The following is an 18788-nucleotide window of genomic DNA, read 5'->3' on the forward strand; positions in this document are numbered from 1 at the left end:
GTCACCGTCCAGGTGCGCGTGGAGCTGGTCTACAACCCCGACCTGTGCAGCCCCTCCACGGCCAAGCGGCGCTTCCAGCAGGTCCTGAGGATGAAGGCCGAGTCCTCGCGCACCGTGTCCTTCGTCATCGTCCCCCTCAAGCTCGGCCTGCTGGACATCGAGGTCAAGGCGGCCGTCCGCAACCAGTACGTGGGCGACGGGGTCAAGAAGAAGCTCCGAGTTGTGGTGAGTGGCCACGATGGTTGTGGTGGTGGCACTTCCGTTGGTGAGATGTCCCCAGCGTGGTGGCATCCGTGTGTTGTTCTTTGGTGGTTGGGCGGCCACCGAGGGTGGCCCAGGGCCACCACAGCAGAGGGTGGTGGCGGGTGGTGGCACGGCCAGTGACACGTGGTGGCCACAAGGGGGCAGTGTGTGGCCAGGTTGGTTTGGTAGCGTTATTGATTTGGTATTTTTAATCAATACTTTCATTGATGATCATGATGGGGTCACCAAGGTCAGGATGACCATGGGACTTGATGCCCTTATTGATTTGATATTTTTAATCAATATCTTCATTGATGACTGGATGGGATCAGGCTGACTATGGGACTTGATACCCTTATTGATTTGGTATTTTTAATCAATATCTGCGTTGATGATCTGGATGGGATCAGGCTGACTGTGGGACTTGATATCCTTATTGATTTGGTATTTTCAATCAATATCTGCATTGATGACCTGGATGGGGTCACCAAGGTCAGGCTGACCATGGGACTTGATATTCCTATTGATTTGATATTTTTAATCATTATCTTCATTGATTATCAGGAGAGATCAGGCTGATCATGGGACTTGATATCCTTATTGATTTGGTATTTTCAATCAATATCTGCATTGATGATCTGGATGGGGTCACCAAGGCCAGGCTGGTGGCCACACAATGAATTTGATCAAGACACAAGAGTGACCTCAGGGTCTCCAGGACCTCAGTGACATGTATGACCCAGTGTGGCCTCCTGGGGTTGTTCCTGTGTGTCACTGGGGGTACTGGTTTGTACTGGGAGGCCTCTCCCAGTGGTCCAGAGGGGTTGGGAAGGGGAGGACCCCAGACCCAACCCCACCTTCAGCGCTGGACTCTGCCCTGGACAGCCCGAGGGGATGCGGCTGGAGAAGACGGTGAAGATCGTCGAGCTGGACCCGCAGAACAAGGGAGTCAGTGAGTGACATCTCTGGGGACCAGGGAGCTCCCACGGTGGCTTTGGGACATCTTTGGGGACCAGGGAGCTCCCATGGTGGCTTTGGGACATCTTTGGGGACCAGGGAGCTCCCACGGTGGCTTTGGGACATCTCTGGGGACCAGAGAGCTCCCATGGTGGCTTTGGGACATCTTTGGGGACCAGGGAGCTCCCACGGTGGCTTTGGGACATCTTTGGGGACCAGGGAGCTCCCATGGTGGCTTTGGGACATCTTTGGGGACCAGGGAGCTCCCACGGTGGCTTTGGGACATCTTTGGGGACCAGGGAGGTCCCACGGTGGCTTTGGGACATCTTTGGGGACCAGGGAGCTTCCACGGAGGCTTTGAGACATCTTTGGGGACCAGGGAGGTCCCACGGAGGCTCTGGGACATCTTTGGGGACCAGAGAGGTCCCACAGTGGCTTTGGGACATCTCTGGAGATCAGAAATATCCCATGGTGGCTTTGGGTACATCTTTGGGGATCAAGGAGATCCTACTGTGGATTTGGGACATCTCTGGGGACCAGGGAAGTCCCACGGTGGCTTTGGGACATCTTTGGGGACCAGGGAGCTCCCATGGTGGCTTTGGGACATCTTTGGGGACCAGGGAGCTCCCACGGTGGCTTTGGGACATCTTTGGGGACCAGGGAGGTTCCACGGAGGCTTTGAGACATCTTTGGGGACCAGAGAGGTCCCACGGTGGCTTTGGGACATCCCTGGAGATCAGAAATATCCCATGGTGGCTTTGGGTACATCTTTGGGGATCAAGGAGATCCTACTGTGGATTTGGGACATCTCTGGGGACCAGGGAGCTCCCACGGTGGCTTTGGGACATCTTTGGGGACCAGGGAGGTCCTACGGAGGCTTTGGGACATCTTTGGGGACCAGGGAGGTCCCACGGTGGCTTTGGGACATCTTTGGGGAATGGGGAGATTCAGCTTTGGGTTTGGGACATCTTTGGGAACCAGAGAGATCCCACAGTGGGTCTAGGACATCTTTGGGAATCAAGAAGGCACCTCCAAGATCAGGTTTGGGACAATTTTGAGGACAAGGGGCATCCCACCACAGAGCTGGGGCATCCCAAGGGACAAGGGCCATCCCGGTGTGGTCTGGAGGGACAAGGGACACCCTGATGTGGGGTGGGGCTGGGTCACCTCAGGGGGGTGGGACACGGGGAGCATTTGGGGTCACCCACGTCCACCCCACCCCACAGACGGGGTGCAGGAGGAGCGGGTGAAGGCCGCCGACCTGTCGGACATCGTCCCCAACACCGAGTCGGAGACCAAAGTCAGCATCCAGGGTGAGCACCAAGGAGAGGACACCTGGGGACAACCTGGAGGGAGGGGACAGGTGGGACATCTTGAGCGTGACGCGTCCTCTCCGGGCCCAGGCAACCCCGTGTCCATCATCGTGGAGAAGGCCATCGATGGGGCCAAGCTGAAGCACCTGATCGTGACGCCGTCGGGTTGTGGGGAGCAGAACATGATCGCCATGACCCCGACGGTCATCGCCGTCCACTACCTGGACAGCACCGAGCAGTGGGAGAACTTTGGCATCGACCGCCGGGCGGGGGCCATCGAGCTGATCAAGAAAGGTGGGAACGGCCCCAAAAGTGGTGGGAATGGCACTGAAAGTGGTGGGAGTGTCCTCAAAATGGTGGGAATGGCAACAAAAGTGGGAGGAATGGCACCGAAAGTGGTGGGGATGGGTACAAATGGTGGGAACGGCACCAAATGTGGTGGGAGTATCCTCAAAATGGTGGGAATGGCAACAAAAGTGGGAGGAATGGCACCGAAAGTGGTGGGGATGGGTACAAATGGTGGGAACGGCACCAAATGTGGTGGGAGTGTCCTCAAAATGGTGGGAATGGCAACAAAAGTGGTAGGAATGGCACCGAAAGTGGTGGGGACAGGTACAAGTGGTGGGAACGGCACCAAATATGGTGGGAATGTCATCAAAATGGTGGGAATGGCAATAAAAGTGGTGGGAATGTCCTCAGAATGGTGGGAACAGCCCCGAAAGTGGTGGGAATGACCCTAAAAAGGGTGGGAATGTCCCCAAATTGGGAGGAATGTCCTCAAAGTGGTAGGAATGTCCTCAAAATGGTGGGAATGGCAATAAAAGTGGCGGGAATGTCCTCAGAATGGTGCGAACAGCCCCGAAAGTGGTGGGAATGACCCTAAAAAGGGTGGGAATGTCCCCAAATTGGGAGGAATGTCCTCAAAGTGGTAGGAATGTCCTCAAAATGGTGGGAATGGCAATAAAAGTGGCGGGAATGTCCTCAGAATGGTGCGAACAGCCCCGAAAGTGGTGGGAATGTCCTCAAAATGGTGGGAATGTCCCCGAAAGTGGTGGGAGTGTTCTCAAAATGGTGAGAATGTCCCCGAAAGTGGTGGGAATGTCCTCAAAATGGTGGGAATGTCCCCGAAAGTGGTGGGAGTGTTCTCAAAATGGTGGGAACAGCCACAAAAGTGGTGGGACTATCCTCAAAATGGTGGGAACTCACAACAGTGGTAGGAATATCCTCAAAATGGTGGGAATGGCAATAAAAGTGGTGGGAATGTCCTCAGAATGGTGGGAACAGCCCCGAAAGTGGTGGGAATGACCCTAAAAAGGGTGGCAATGTCCCCAGATTGGGAGGAATGTCCTCAAAGTGGTGGGAATGTCCTCAAAATGGTGGGAATGGCGATAAAAGTGGTGGGAATGTCTTCAAAATGGTGGGAATGACCCTAAAAAGGGTGGCAATGTCCCCAGATTGGGAGGAATGTCCTCAAAGTGGTAGGAATGTCCTCAAAGTGGTAGGAATGTCCTCAAAATGGTGGGAATGTCCCCGAAAGTGGTGGGAGTGTTCTCAAAATGGTGGGAACAGCCACAAAAGTGGTGGGACTATCCTCAAAATGGTGGGAATGGCCCCCAAAGTGGTGGGACTGTCCCTCGGTGTCCTGTCTTGGGTCACAAAAGGTCCCTATCATCCGAGGTGGCCACCTCTCATGTTGACCAACAGCTGGAGAACATTGGTGGCCTGAGGCCACCCCTCATATTGACCAACAGTTGGAGGGCATTGGTGGCCTGAAGCCCACCCATAACACCCCACGTGTTGACCAACGGCCATCTCCTCACAGGTTACACCCAACAGTTGGCCTTCCGCAAGCCCGACAGCTCCTACGCCGCCTTCATCAACCGCCCCTCCAGCACCTGGTGAGGGACCTGCTGCCACCACCACCAACACCCAGACCAGGTGACAAGGGCGGATGTGACACTCAAGTGTCCCCATCCCCAGGCTGACCGCCTACGTGGTCAAGGTGTTCGCCATGGCCAGGAAGCTGACGGACATCGAGCACGGCGAGATCTGCGGCCCCCTCAAGTGGCTCATCCTCAACAAGCAGAAGCCAGACGGGGTCTTCCAGGAGGACGCGCCCGTCATCCATAAGGAGATGGTGGTAGGGGGACCCCTCAACCCTGTCACTGCTGGTGGCCAAAGCTTGGGGGACCAAGGGTGGAGGGTGGGAGTTTTTGTGTGGGTTTTGGGTGAAAGTCTGGTGAAGTTTGGGTGTTCCTTGGGTGTTTCTCGGGTGAAGGTCAGGTGAACCTCAGGAATTCTTTGAGTGTCCCTTGGCTGAAAGTCAGGTGTTCCTTGGGCATTCCTTGGGTGATGGTCAGGTGAACCTCAGGAATTCTTTGAGTGGTCCTTGGTTGAAGTTTGGGTGGGTTTTGGGTGTTCCTTGGGTGAAGGTCAGGTGTTGCTTGGGCGTTCCTTGGGCGTTCCTTAGGTGAAGGTCAAGTAAACCTCAGAAATTTCCTTTGGCATTCCTTGGGTGAAGGTCAGGTGAAGAGCAAACATTCATTGGGTGTTCCTTGGCTATCCCTTGGGTGTTTTTTTGGGTGTCCACTGGGCATCCATTTGGTGTCCCTTGGGTGTTCTTTGAGTGTCCCTTGAGTGTCCCTTGGATGTTCCTCATGTGAAGGTCAGATGAAGGTCAAATATTCTTTGGATGTCCCTTGGGTGACATTTAGTGTCCCTTGGGTGTCCCTTGGGTGTCCCTTGAGTGTCCCTTGAGTGTTCCTCACCTGAAGGTCAGGTATAGGTCAGGTGAAGGTCAGATATTCTTTGGATGGTCAGAAGTTTGAGTGTCCCTTAGCTGTCCCTTGAGTGTTCCTCACATGAAGGTCATGTGAGGGTCAGATATTCTTTGGATGTCCCTTGGGTGACATTTAGTGTCCCTTGGGTGTCCCTTGGGTGTTTTTTGGGTGTTCCACACCTGAAGGTCAGGTGAAGGTCAGATATTCTTTGGATGTCCTTGGGTGACATTCGAGTGTCCCTTGGCTGTCCCTTGGGTGTTTTTTGGGTGTCCCTTTGGCAAATTTAGGATGTCCTTTGGGTGTCCCTTGGATGTACCTTGGGTGAAGTTTGGGTGCCCCTTGATTGTCCCTTGAGCGTTCCTTGGGTGTCCCTTGAGTGTTCCTCATGTGAAGGTCACATGAAGGTCAGATATTCTTTGGATGTCCCTTGGGTGACATTCGAGTGTCCCTTGGGTGTCCCTTGGGTGTCCCTTGATTGTCCCTTGAGTGTCCCTCACCTGAAGGTCAGATGAAGGTCAAATGTTCTTTGGATGTCCCTTGGATGACTTTTGGGTGCCCCTTGGGTGTCCCTTGGGTGTCCCTTGATTGTCCCTTGAGTGTCCCTCACCTGAAGGTCAGGTGAAGGTCAGATATTCTTTGGATGTCCCTTGGGTGACATTTAGTGTCCCTTGGCTGTCCCTTGGGTGTCCCTCAGACCAGTCAAGGACAGATCTTTGGAATGAGCTGCTGGTGGACCACCGAGCTCTTTGAAAACCCCAATCCCGAGGTTTTTTCCCTCTTTTTTGTCCCACAGGGAGGCTACCAAGGCGCCGAGCCCGAGGTGTCCCTCACCGCCTTCGTCCTCATCGCCCTGGAGGAGGCACGGGACACCTGCAAGGACCACGTCAACGTGAGTGACCCCTCGTGGGGACAGGGACATTCCTGAGGTGCCAGACCATCATGGAAGCCACCTGAGATCCCAAATTTTCCATCCTTGCTTCCCAGAACTTGGACGAGAGCATCAACAAAGCCGCCGGATTCCTGGCCCGGCGCTACGAGCAGCTGACCCGGCCCTACACGGTGGCCCTGGCGTCCTACGCGCTGGCCCTGGCCGGGAAGCTCAAGACTGAGAGGATCCTCATGAGGTTCTCTAAAGGTGACATCTCAACAGGGGTCAAAATTGGGGTGAAAAGTGGTGGGTTTGGGTCTTTATGAGGTTCTCCAAAGGTGATGTCTCAAGAGGGGTCAAAACTGGGGTGAAAGGGGGTGGGTTTGGGGTCTTCATGAGGTTCTTCAAATGTGACACCTCACCAGGCCAGGTAAAAATTGGGGTGAAAGGTGGTGGGTTTGGGTCCTCATGAGGTTCTCCAAAGGTGACATCTCCCCTTTGTGTGGAAAGGGTTGGAATTGGGGTTAGGAGAGGTGGTTTTGGGTTCTCACGAAATTCTCCAAAGCTGGTTTTGGGTTCTCCTGAGGTTCTCCAGAACTGAATCCTCACCCAGGGTTGGAATTTGGGGTCAGGGAAGGTGGTTTTGGGTCCTCCTGAGGTTCTCAAAGATGACACCTCACCTTGGGGTTGAAAAGGTTGAAACTGGGGTGAGGGAAGAGGGTTTTGGGTCCTCCTGAGGTTCTCCAGAAGTGGTTTTGGATCCTCCTGAGATAACGCCTCACCCGGGGCTGTAATCTGGGGCTGGGCTGAGGTGGCCATGGGGGTCCCTGGTGGCTGGAGGTGTCCCCGATGTCCCCGCAGGTGGGGCCAGCTGGGAGGAGCACAACGCCCGCACCTACAACATCGAGGGCACGTCCTACGCGCTGCTGGCGCTGGTGCAGATGAAGAAGTCGGAGCTGGCCGGGCCGGTGGTCCGGTGGCTCGCCCAGCAGAACTACTACGGAGGGGGCTACGGCTCCACCCAGGTGGGACACGGGACACCCCGGCCGCCCGCGGGGACATCTCGGGGGCACCTGGTGGCGCTGGAGGTGACAGGGATGGGCGTTGTCTTTTTGGGGACGTCTTTGGTGGCACAGGAGCCAAAGGCCACTCAGAAGACTTTGGGGGTGCTCCAGCTGATGTCCCCAAGCCCTGGTGACAGCAGTGTCCCCTGAGGCCACTCAGGAGCCCTTGTGGGCTCTCCACCAGTGTCCCCAAGCCCTGGTGACCCCAGTGTCCCCTCAGGCCACCATCCTGGTGTTCCAAACACTGACCCAGTACCAGGTGGACAGAGCTGGTGTCCCCAAGCCCTGGTGACCCCGATGTCCCCTCAGGCCACCATCCTGGTGTTCCAAGCGCTGGCCCAGTACCAGGTGGACACACAGCGGGTGTCCCCAAGGCCTGGTGACCCCGATGTCCCCTCAGGCCACCATCCTGGTGTTCCAAGCGCTGGCCCAGTACCAGGTGGACACACAGCGGGTGTCCCCAAGGCCTGGTGACCCCGATGTCCCCTCAGGCCACCATCCTGGTGTTCCAAGCGCTGGCCCAGTACCAGGTGGACACACAGCGGGTGTCCCCAAGGCCTGGTGACCCCGATGTCCCCTCAGGCCACCATCCTGGTGTTCCAAGCGCTGGCCCAGTACCAGGTGGACACACAGCGGGTGTCCCCAAGGCCTGGTGACCCCGATGTCCCCTCAGGCCACCATCCTGGTGTTCCAAGCGCTGGCCCAGTACCAGGTGGACACACAGCGGGTGTCCCCAAGGCCTGGTGACCCCGATGTCCCCTCAGGCCACCATCCTGGTGTTCCAAGCGCTGGCCCAGTACCAGGTGGACACACAGCGGGTGTCCCCAAGGCCTGGTGACCCCGATGTCCCCTCAGGCCACCATCCTGGTGTTCCAAGCGCTGGCCCAGTACCAGGTGGACACACAGCGGGTGTCCCCAAGGCCTGGTGACCCCGATGTCCCCTCAGGCCACCATCCTGGTGTTTCAAGCTCTGGCCCAGTACCAGGTGGCCACGGAGGCCCAGCAGCAGCTGGAGCTGGACGTGTCGGTGCTGCTGCCGCGCCGCGCCAGCCCCATCAAGTACCGCATCAAGAACAGCAACGCGCTGGTGGCACGCTCCGCCGAGGTACCTGTCCCTAGCACCTGTCCCTGTCACCTCTCACCTGGCAGTGTCACCTGGCATTGTCACCTGGCACCTGGCACTGTCACCTCTGGGTCTCCTCGTTGGATAATCCCGTCCCATCACCATGGCCCCCGTTGTTCCTTCCATGTCCTGTCCCCTCTGTGTCCTCTCAATTCTTGGGATGGCCCAGGCTGACCTTGTCACCTAGTCACCTGTCACCTTGTCACCCTGGCACCTGTCACCTTGTCCCTGTCCCTGGCACCTGGCATTGTCACCTGGCACTGTCACCTCTGGGTGTCCTCATTGGATAATCCCATCCCATCGCCATGGCCACCGTTGTCCCTTCCATGTCCCCTCCATGTCCTGTCACCTCTGTGTCCTCTCAAGTCTTGGGATGGCCCAGGCTGGCCTTGTCCCCTCCCGTGCTGTGGCCTGCAATGTCCTTGTCACCTCCCTGTCCTCCTGACCTCCGTGTCCCCTCCGTGTCCTTCACCGTCCCTGTCCCCTCTAGCTCCGCAGCGCTGCCACCCCCTGTGTCCTGCCTGTCCCCTCCATGTCCCCGCACGCCCCCACACCTCTGCCTGTCCCTCCTGGGGATGTCCCCTGTCCCCTCCCAATGTCCCCTGTCCCTTCCCAGTGTCCCCTGTCCCCTCCCAACATCCCCTGTCCCCTCCCAATGTCCCTGTCCCCTCCCAAATTCCCCCTGTCCCCTCCCAATGTCCCTGTCCCCTCACAATGTCCCTGTCCCCTCCCAATGCCCCCTGTCCCCTTCCAGTGTCCCCTGTCCCCTCCCAATGTCCCCTGTCCCCTCACAATGTCACCTGTCCCCTGTCCTTTCCCAATGTCCCCTATCACCTGTCCCCTCCCAATGTCCCCTGTCCCCTCCCAGTGTCCCCTCTCAATGTCCCCTGTCCCCTCAGACCAAGCTGAACGAGGACTTCACGGTCAAGGCCGAGGGCGTGGGCAAGGGGACAATGACAGTGGTGACCGTGTACCACGCCAAGGTCCCCGAGAAGGATGACAAATGTGACAACTTCGACCTGAGCGTGGACGTGGAGGAGGTCAACACGGGTGAGTCCCCAGCTGTCCCCTCCCTGTCCTCGCTGCGTCACCACGAGCCACTCCCCGTGTCCCCCCGTGTGCGCCCCGTGTCACCTTTGATGTCACCTCCTTGTCCCCATCAGGCAAGGAAGAGGAGGATGTCATCAGGTCTGTGAAGATCACCATCTGCACCAGGTGGGGACACTGGGGACATTGGGGACATTGTGGACACTGGGGACATTGGGGACACTGGGGACACTGGGGACACTGGGGACATTGGGGACACTGGGGACATTAGGGACATTGGGGACACTGGGGACATTAAGGACACTGGGGGCACTGGGGACACTGGGGACAGCAGGGACAGGGAGGGGATGTTGGGGACAGGGACATCAGGGAGAGGGTGGGGACATTGGGATCAGTGGGGACATTGGGGACAGGGAGGGGAAGGGGAGGAAGGGACATTGAGGACAAGGAGGAAAACGGGGACATTGAGGACAGCAGGGACAGCAGGGAAAGGATGGGGACATTGGGGACACTGGGGGCACTGGGGACACTGGGGACACTGGGGACACTGGGGACACTGGGGACACTGGGGACACTGGGGACACTGGGGACACTGGGGACACTGGGGACACTGGGGACACTGGGGACACTGGGGACACTGGGGACACTGGGGACACTGGGGACACTGGGGACACTGGGGACACTGGGGACACTGGGGACACTGGGGACACTGGGGACACTGGGGACACTGGGGACACTGGGGACACTGGGGACACTGGGGACACTGGGGACACTGGGGACACTGGGGACACTGGGGACACTGGGGACACTGGGGACACTGGGGACATTGGGGACAGGGAGGGGAAGGGGAGGAAGGGACATTGGGGACAAGGAGGAAAACGGGGACATTGGGGACAGCAGGGACAGCAGGGAAAGGATGGGGACATTGGGGACAGCAAGGACAGAGTGAGGACATTGGGGACAGGGAGGGTATGTTGGGGACAGGGACATCAGGGAAAGGACAGGGACATTGGGGACACTGGGGACATTGGGAACATTGGGGACATTGGGAACATTGGGGACACTGGGGACATTGGGGACATTGGGGACACTGGGAACACTGGAACATTGGGGACATTGGGGACATTGGGGAAAGGATGGGGACAGCAGGGACATGGGAAGGGGAGGAAGGGACATTGGGGATAGGGAGGAAAATAGGGACATTGGGGACAGCAGGGAAAGGATGGGGACATTGGGGACAGCAGGGACAGGGCGGGGAATGGGATGGAGGGACACTGGGGACATTGGGGACGGCAGGGACAGCAGGGAAAGGAGAAGGACGCTGGGGACATTGGGGACAGCAGGGACAAGGACGGTGACACTGGGGACAAAAAGCACTCGCCTTGTTCCATGGGGATGGTGACGTCGGGGACGGGGACACTGGGGAGGCTGCGGGGGTTGGGGACAGGCGGGGGTGGCCTCAGCTGTGTCCCCACAGGTACCTGGACACCGTGGATGCCACCATGTCCATCCTGGACGTCACCATGCTCACCGGATTCTCACCAGACGTGCAGGACCTGAGGAGGGTCAGTGTGGGGACATGGGGACACACAGGGGACATGGGGACACATGGGGGACATGGGGACACTGGGGGACATTCTGTGTCCCTGCATGTCCCTGAATGTCCCCACGTGTCCTGTGTCCCAGTGTCACAATGTCCCTGATGTCCCACATTCCTATTGTCCCCACATGTCCCCCACGCCCTGTGTCACACTATCCCTGCTGTCCCCAGTATCACGCTGTCCCCGCTGTCCCCAGTGTCACGCTGTCCCCGGTGTCATGCTGTCCCCAGTGTCCCCATGCCCCGTGTCACACTGTCCCTTCTGTCCCTGGTGTCACGCTGTCCCCACTGTCACACTGTCCCCACTGTCCCCGGTGTCATGCTGTCCCCGCTGTCACACTGTCCCCGGTGTCCCCGTGCCCCATGTCACACTGTCCCACTGTCCCCGGTGTCACGCTGTCCCTGCTGTCCCTGGTGTCACACTGTCCCCGCTGTCCCCGGTGTCCCCCTGTCCCCGCCGTCCCCTCTGTCCCCATGCCCTGTGTCACACTGTCCCCGCTGTCCCCGGTGTCACACTGTCCCCGCTGTCCCCATGCCCAGTGTCATGCAGTCCCTGCTGTCCCCGTGCCAAGTGTCACCCTGTCCCCAGTGTCACACTGTCCCCGGTGTCACACTGTTCCCGGTGTCACGCTGTCCCCGGTGTCATGCTGTCCCTGCTGTCCCCATGCCCCGTGTCACACTGTCCCTGCTGTCCCCGGTGTCACATTGTCCTCATGCCCTATGTGACGCTATCCCTGCTGTCCCCGTGCCCGGTGTCACACTGTCCCCATGCCCACGTCACACTGTCCCCACTGTCCCCATGCCCCGTGTCACACTGTCCCCGCTGTCCCCGGTGTCACATTGTCCCTGCTGTCCCCATGCCCCGTGTCACACTGTCCCTGCTGTCAGGTACATCTCCAAGTTCGAGCTGGACCAGGACAAAGAGCGGAGCAACGTCGTCATTTACCTGGACAAGGTGGGGACACGGGGGACACTGGGGACACGGGGGTGGGGACAGGACTGGGATGGTGACAGGGACAAGATGGGACAATCACAAGGTGGGACAGGGATAGGACAGGATGGGACAGGGACAAAATGGGACAGGGACAGGACAGGGACAGGGATGGGGACAGGGACAAGATGGGACAATCACAAGGTGGGACAGGGATAGGACAGGATGGGGATGGCGTGGGGACACGATGGGACAGGGACAAGGTAGGACAGGGGTGGGGACAGGGACAATGACAAGGTGGAGGGACAGGGATGGGGACAGGGACAGGACAGAGACAGGGACAGGGATGGGGACAGGGACAATGACAAGGTGAAGGGACAGGGATGGGGATAGGGTCAGGACGGGGGCAGGGGTCAGGATGGAGTTGGGGACATGGGCAGGGACAGGATGGGGACAGGGCTGTGACAAGGACACAGCTGGGGACAGGGGTGGTGACAGCAACAGTCTCAAGGTGGTGACAAGGACAGGGATGGGTGGGGACAGCACGGGGACATGACTGGGGACAGGACCAGGTGTGTTGGGGAGGTGGCTCGCAGCCTGTCTGAGTGCCACCCCCATGTCCCCTGTCCCTGTCCCTGTCCCCTGTCCCCTCTCCCTTATCCCTGTCCCTGTCCCTGTTCCCTGTCCCTGTTCCCTGTCCCTGTCCCTGTCCCTGTCCCCGTGCTGTCCCCAGGTGTCCCACAAGGCCCAGGAGTGTTTCGCCTTCAAGGCCCACCAGAGGTTCCAGGTGGGGCTGATCCAGCCCGCGGCCGTCAGCGTCTACAGCTACTACAGGATCGGTGTGGCACTGTCCCCTCCCTGTCCCCTCCCTGTCCCCTCCCTGTCACCTCCCTGTCCCCTCTGTCCCCCTGTCCCTGTCCCTGTCCCTGCCCCTGTCCCCATTCCTGTCCCTCTGGTTCTGTCCCTGTCCCCTGTCCCTGTTCCCTCGTCCCATCCCTGTCCCCTCCCTGTCCCCTCTGTCCCTCTGTCCCTGTCCCTGCCCCTGTCCCCATTCCTGTCCCTGTCCCTGTCCCTGTCCCTGTCCCCTGTCCCTGTTCCCTCTGTCCCTGTCCCTACCCCTGTCCCCTGTCCCTTTCCCTGCTGCCACCTGGGTCACCCAGGTCGCGTCTATCATCCCTGTCACCTCTGTCACATGTTGCCTGTGTCACATGTCGTCTAGGTCACCTCTGCCACCTGTGTCCCCCTGTCTGATGTCCCCACTGTCCCCATGTCTCCATGCTCCCTGGGTGATGTCTCCCAATGTCCCCACATCTTCCGCTGTCCCCCGCTGTCCCCCGGTGTCCCCTGATGGTCACCTCTGTCACATGTTGCCTGGGTCACATGTCGTCTAGGTCACCTCTGCCACCTGTGTCCCCCTGTCTGATGTCCCCACTGTCCCCATGTCTCCATGCTCCCTGGGTGGTGTCTCCCAATGTCCCCACATCTCCCGGTGTCCCCTGATGTCCCCGTGTCCCCCGCTGTCCCCCGCTGTCCCCTGATATCCCCCGCTGTCCCCCCGGTGTCCCCTGATGTCCCCGTGTCCCCGCAGACGATCGCTGCACGCGGTTCTACCACCCGGACAAGGAGGGAGGGAAGCTGAACAAGATCTGCCAGGGGGACGTTTGTCGCTGCGCCGAAGGTGACACGGGGACACGGGGACATGGGGACATGGGACACGGCACAGGGGACATGGGGACACGGGAACGGGCAGGCTGCCCTGGCAGGGTGGGACACGCCATGGCCATGGTAGGACACATCACGGTCATGGTGGGACATGTCATGGTCATGGTGGGACATGTCATGGTCATGGTGGGACACGTTGATGTGATGGGACATGTCATGGTCATGGTGGGAGCCATCGCTGATGAGATGTCACATGTCACCATGATGGGGACATGTCACAATCATGGTGGGACACGTTGATGTGATGGGACACGTAATGGTCATGGTGGGACTTGTCAATGAGATGTCAAGTGTCACTATGACGGGGATGCATCTAGGTCATGGTGGGGACACGTCAATGATGAGATGTCACATGCCACCATGATGGGGACATGTCATGGCCATGGTGGGACATGTCAATGATGGAATGTCACATGCCACCATGATGGGGACATGTCATGGCCATGGTGGCACACGTCACGGTCATGGTGGGACACACCAATGATGAGATGTCACATGCCACCATGATGGGGACATGTCATGGCCGTGGTGGGACACGTTGATGTGAGGGGACACATTATGGCCATGGTGGGACACGTCATGGCCATGATGGGGACATGTCCCTGCTGTGGTGGGACAAAGCATGACCCTGGTGGGAACTCGCCATTGATGAGATGTCACATGTCACCACGATGGGGACACATCATGGCCATGGTGGGGACTCGTCATTGATGAGATGTCACATGTCACCACGATGGGGACACATCATGGCCATCGTGGGGACATGTCATAGTCATGGTGGGGATGTGTCACCGTCATGATGGGACATGTCATGGCCAGGAGGGGACACCTTGCTGTGATGGGACACGTCACAGCCATGGTGGGACACATCACAGTCATGACATGTCACGGCCATGGTGGGACACGTCCCTGAGGAACTTCACACTCTATGACCACGATGGGACACATCACGGTCATGACATGTCATGGCCATGGTGGGACACGTCCCTGAGGAACTGTCACACGCTATGACCATGATGGGACATGTCCCTGCTGTGGTGGGACATGTCATGACCCTGCTGGGGACACATCAGTGATGAGATGTCACATGTCACCATGATGGGGACACGTCCCTGCCATGGTGGGACATGTCATGACCCTGGTGGGGACATGTCACTGATGAGATGTCACATGCCACCATGATGGGGGCACGTCCCTGCCACAGTTCACCTTGTTGTGGCTGTGTCCCCGTGATGTCCCCATGATATCCCCACCATGTCCCCCGATGTCCCCACAATGTCCCCATGATGTCCCCAAAATGTCCCCACGATGTCCCCATGATGTCCCCATGTCCCCACAGAGAGCTGCTTCAAGCGCCAGGAGAAGCCCGAGGCCATCACCGTCAACCAACGCATGGAGCGCGCCTGCGAGCCCGGGGTGGACTTTGGTGGGACATGGGGACACTGGGGACACCGGGGACAATGCGGACAGTGGGGACAATGGGGACAGTGGGGACAATGGGGACATTGGGGGACAGTGGGGGCATTGGGGGTAATGGGGACATTGGGGACATTGCGGACAATGGGAACAATGGGGGCATTGGGGACATTCAGGGTGCTGGGGACAATGGGGCATTGGGGACATCGGGGACATTGGGAACAATGGGGACAATGGGGACATTGGGGTCAATGGGGACAATGGGAACAATGTGGGCATTGGGGACATTCAGGATGCTGGGGACAATGGGGCATTGGGGACATCGGGGACATTGGGAACAATGGGGACACTAGGGACAATGGGGACATTGGGGTCAATGGGGACAATGGGAACAATGGGGACAATGGGGACAGTGGGGACAATGGGGACACTAGGGACAATAGGGACATTGGGGACATTGCGGACAATGGGAACAATGGGGGCAATGGGGGCATTGGGGACATTGAGGGCATTGGGGACATTGGGGGACAATGGGAACAATGGGGACAGTGGGGACAATGGGGACAGTGGGGACAATGGGGACAGTGGGGACATTGGGGGATAATGGGAACAATGGAGACATTAGGGGCAATGGGGACACTGGGGACACCAGGGACAATGGGGACAGTGGGGACATTGGGGGACAATGGGAACAATGGGGGCATTGGGGACATTCAAGATGTTGGGGACAATGGGGACAATGAGGACTTCGGGGACATCGGGGACATCAGATGATAAAAGGTCATGGCGGGTGGCATTAGGGACATTGGGGACACGGTGGGGACAGGGGACGCGGAAGGACCACGCTGGCGGGGGTGACAGCGCTGTCCCCGTGTCCCCTGGCAGTGTACAAGGTGAGGGTGGTGGCCCGTGAGGAGACCCCGTCCCACGACAATTACATCATGGAGGTCCTGACGGTCATCAAGATGGGTACGGCCACCACGGGGGGGACACGGCCACCTCGGGGGGACAAGGCCACCTCGGGGGGGGGACACGGCCACCTCGGGGGGGAGACACGGCCACCACAGGGTGGGGACAAGGCCAACACAGGGAGGGAAATGGCCACCACACAGGGGACAAGGCCACCTTGGTGGGACATGGCCATCATGGGTGGACATGGCCACCACCCTGGAAGGGGGACAAGGCCACCTCAACAGGTGACACGGTCACCTCAGGGGGACACAAGGCCACCACAGGGTGGACAGGGCCACCGTGGGGGGACATGGCCACCTTGGGGGGACAAGGTAACTTTAGGGAGGGACGTGGTGGGGGTCACCTGCAGATGGGGACACTCAAGTGGGTTGGGTGGGGACAGCCAGGTGGGGTGGTGTCACCTGGGGGGGGTCGGTGTCACCCAGATGGGTCGGTGTCACCCACAAGGTGACTTTGGGGAGGGACATGGTGGGGGTCATCTGCAGATGGGGACACTCAAGTGGGTTGGCTGGGGACAGCCAGGTGGGGTGGTGTCACCTGGGGGGGGTCGGTGTCACCCAGATGGGTCGGTGTCACCCAGCTGGGGTCGTTGTCACCCACCTGTGGTTGGTGTCACCCAAGAGAATTCAGGGACACCCAAATGGATCAGTGTCACCTGGGTGGGTGGGGTCAGTGTCACCCAGGTGGGGTTGGTGTCACCCGGGTGGGGTCAGTGTCACCCGACTGGGGTCAGTGTCACCCAGGTGGGGTCAGTGTCACCGTGGAGCATTGGGGACACCAAGCCTGCTGGCAAAGCCGGAGGCACCCAGTGCCACCACGGGGGGTGGTGTCACCATGGCTGCCATGTTTGGGGGGTGGAGGTGACACGGTGACACGGTGCCGCGGTGACACGGTGCCATGGTGACACAGTGACAATGTGCTATGGTGACATGGTGCCATGGCGCCATGGTGACATGGTGACGTGGCACCATGGTGTCATGGGGACATGGTGCCATGGCGCCATGGTGACACGGTGCCATGGTGACATGGCGACACGGTGACACAGTGATGTGGTGACATGGTGCCATGGCACCATGGTGACACTGTGCCATGGTGCCATGGCACCACGGCGCCATGGTGACACAGTGACATGGTGCCATGGTGACACGGTGACACGGTGCCATGGTGACATGGCAACACGGTGACACAGTGATGTGGTGACATGGTGATATGGCGCCATGGTGCCATGGTGACACGGTGACATGGCGACATGGTGACACGGTGATGTGGTGACATGGTGACACGGCACCATGGTGCCATGGTGACACGGTGTCATGGTGACACAGTGCCATGGTGCCATGGTGACACGGTGACACGGTGATGTGGTGACATAGTGACACGGTGCCACAGTGACACGGTGACACGGTGCCATGGTGACATGGTGACATGGCGACACGGTTACACGGTGATGTGGTGACATGGTGACATGGCGCCATGGTGACACAGTGACATGGCGACATGGTGACATGGTGCCATGGTGACACAGTGACATGGTGACATGGTGACACGATGATATGGTGACACGGTGACACGGTGATGTGGTGACATGGTGACACGACACCATGGTGCCGTGGTGACACGGTGACACGGTGATATGGTGATATGGTGCCATGGTGCCACGGTGACACGGTGCCGTGGTGACATGGTGACACGGCACCATGGTGCCACGGTGACACGGTGATATGGTGATATGGTGCCATGGTGCCACGGTGCCATGGTACCACGGTTACACGGTGACGTGGTGACACGGTGACACGGTGCCATGGTGCCACGGTGACACGGTGCCGTGGTGACATGGTGACACGGCACCATGGTGCCACGGTGACACGGTGATATGGTGATATGGTGCCATGGTGCCACGGTGCCACAGTACCACAGTTACACGGTGACATGGTGACACGGTGACACTGCACCATGGTGACATGGTGACATGGTGACGTAGTGACACGGTGACATGGTGACACGGTGATGTGGTGACACGGTGACACTGCACCACGGTGACACGGTGACACGGTGACCAGGCACGGACGAGGACCCGGCCGGGAGCAACAGGACCTTCGTGAGCCACCAGCAGTGCAGGGACGCACTGCGGCTGCGCAGGGGACAGGACTACCTGGTCTGGGGACAGGCCAGCGACCTCTGGGTCACCGGCAGACAGTAGGGACATGTCCCCGTCGTCCCCTGTACCCCCGGTGTCCCCACTGTCCCCATTGTCCCGTTGTCCCCTCTACCCCATTGTCCCCAGTGCCCCATTGTCCCCATTGCCCCGTTGTCCCCTCTATCCCCATTGTCCCCACTGTCCCCACTGTCCCCATTGCCCCCTAAATTCCCAATGTCCCCATTGTCCCCAGTGCCCCATTGTCCCCACTGCCCTGTTGTCCCCTCTACCCCACTGTCCCCTGTGTCTCCATTGCCCCGTTGTCCCTCTATCCCCATTGTCCCCAATGTCCCCTGTGTCCCCTGTCCTCTATATCCCCACTGTCCTCACTGTCCCCATTGTCCCCCAATGTCCCCTAAAATCCCATTGTCCCTACTGCCCCCATTGGCCTTTTATCTCCATTGTCCCCAGTGTCCCCATTGTTCCCATTGCCCTCGCTGTCCCCGTGTCCCGCTGGCTGTCCCCATGTCCCCAGCTGTCCCCATGTCCCCATGTCCCCTCTGTCCCCCTGTCCCTGTCGCTGTCCCCAGGCTCGCAGAGCCCCGAGAAGCGGGC

At 59.0% G+C, this 18788-nt stretch overlaps 1 protein-coding gene across 1 annotated transcript in view; it reads left to right on the top strand.

The window, feature by feature from the left end:
- Nucleotides 1-18788, top strand: part of C3 (complement C3) — a 53994-nt gene that overhangs the window by 31850 nt on the left and 3356 nt on the right. Inside the window, exons 23-41 of the mRNA XM_041410772.1 lie at nt 13-225; nt 1129-1195; nt 2427-2513; nt 2604-2807; nt 4336-4411; nt 4494-4653; nt 6087-6182; nt 6278-6428; nt 7023-7186; nt 8172-8330; nt 9248-9398; nt 9512-9563; nt 10873-10971; nt 11875-11950; nt 12660-12765; nt 13515-13604; nt 14988-15074; nt 15950-16033; nt 18097-18232. Coding sequence (XP_041266706.1) covers nt 13-225; nt 1129-1195; nt 2427-2513; nt 2604-2807; nt 4336-4411; nt 4494-4653; nt 6087-6182; nt 6278-6428; nt 7023-7186; nt 8172-8330; nt 9248-9398; nt 9512-9563; nt 10873-10971; nt 11875-11950; nt 12660-12765; nt 13515-13604; nt 14988-15074; nt 15950-16033; nt 18097-18232 — 2258 coding nt within the window. The remainder of the gene's footprint in view (nt 1-12; nt 226-1128; nt 1196-2426; nt 2514-2603; nt 2808-4335; nt 4412-4493; nt 4654-6086; nt 6183-6277; nt 6429-7022; nt 7187-8171; nt 8331-9247; nt 9399-9511; nt 9564-10872; nt 10972-11874; nt 11951-12659; nt 12766-13514; nt 13605-14987; nt 15075-15949; nt 16034-18096; nt 18233-18788) is intronic.

The sequence above is a fragment of the Onychostruthus taczanowskii genome, unplaced genomic scaffold (genome assembly GCF_017590055.1).
Source record: "Onychostruthus taczanowskii isolate IOZ18803 unplaced genomic scaffold, ASM1759005v1 scaffold335, whole genome shotgun sequence".
NCBI classification, from domain to species: Eukaryota; Metazoa; Chordata; class Aves; order Passeriformes; family Passeridae; genus Onychostruthus; species Onychostruthus taczanowskii.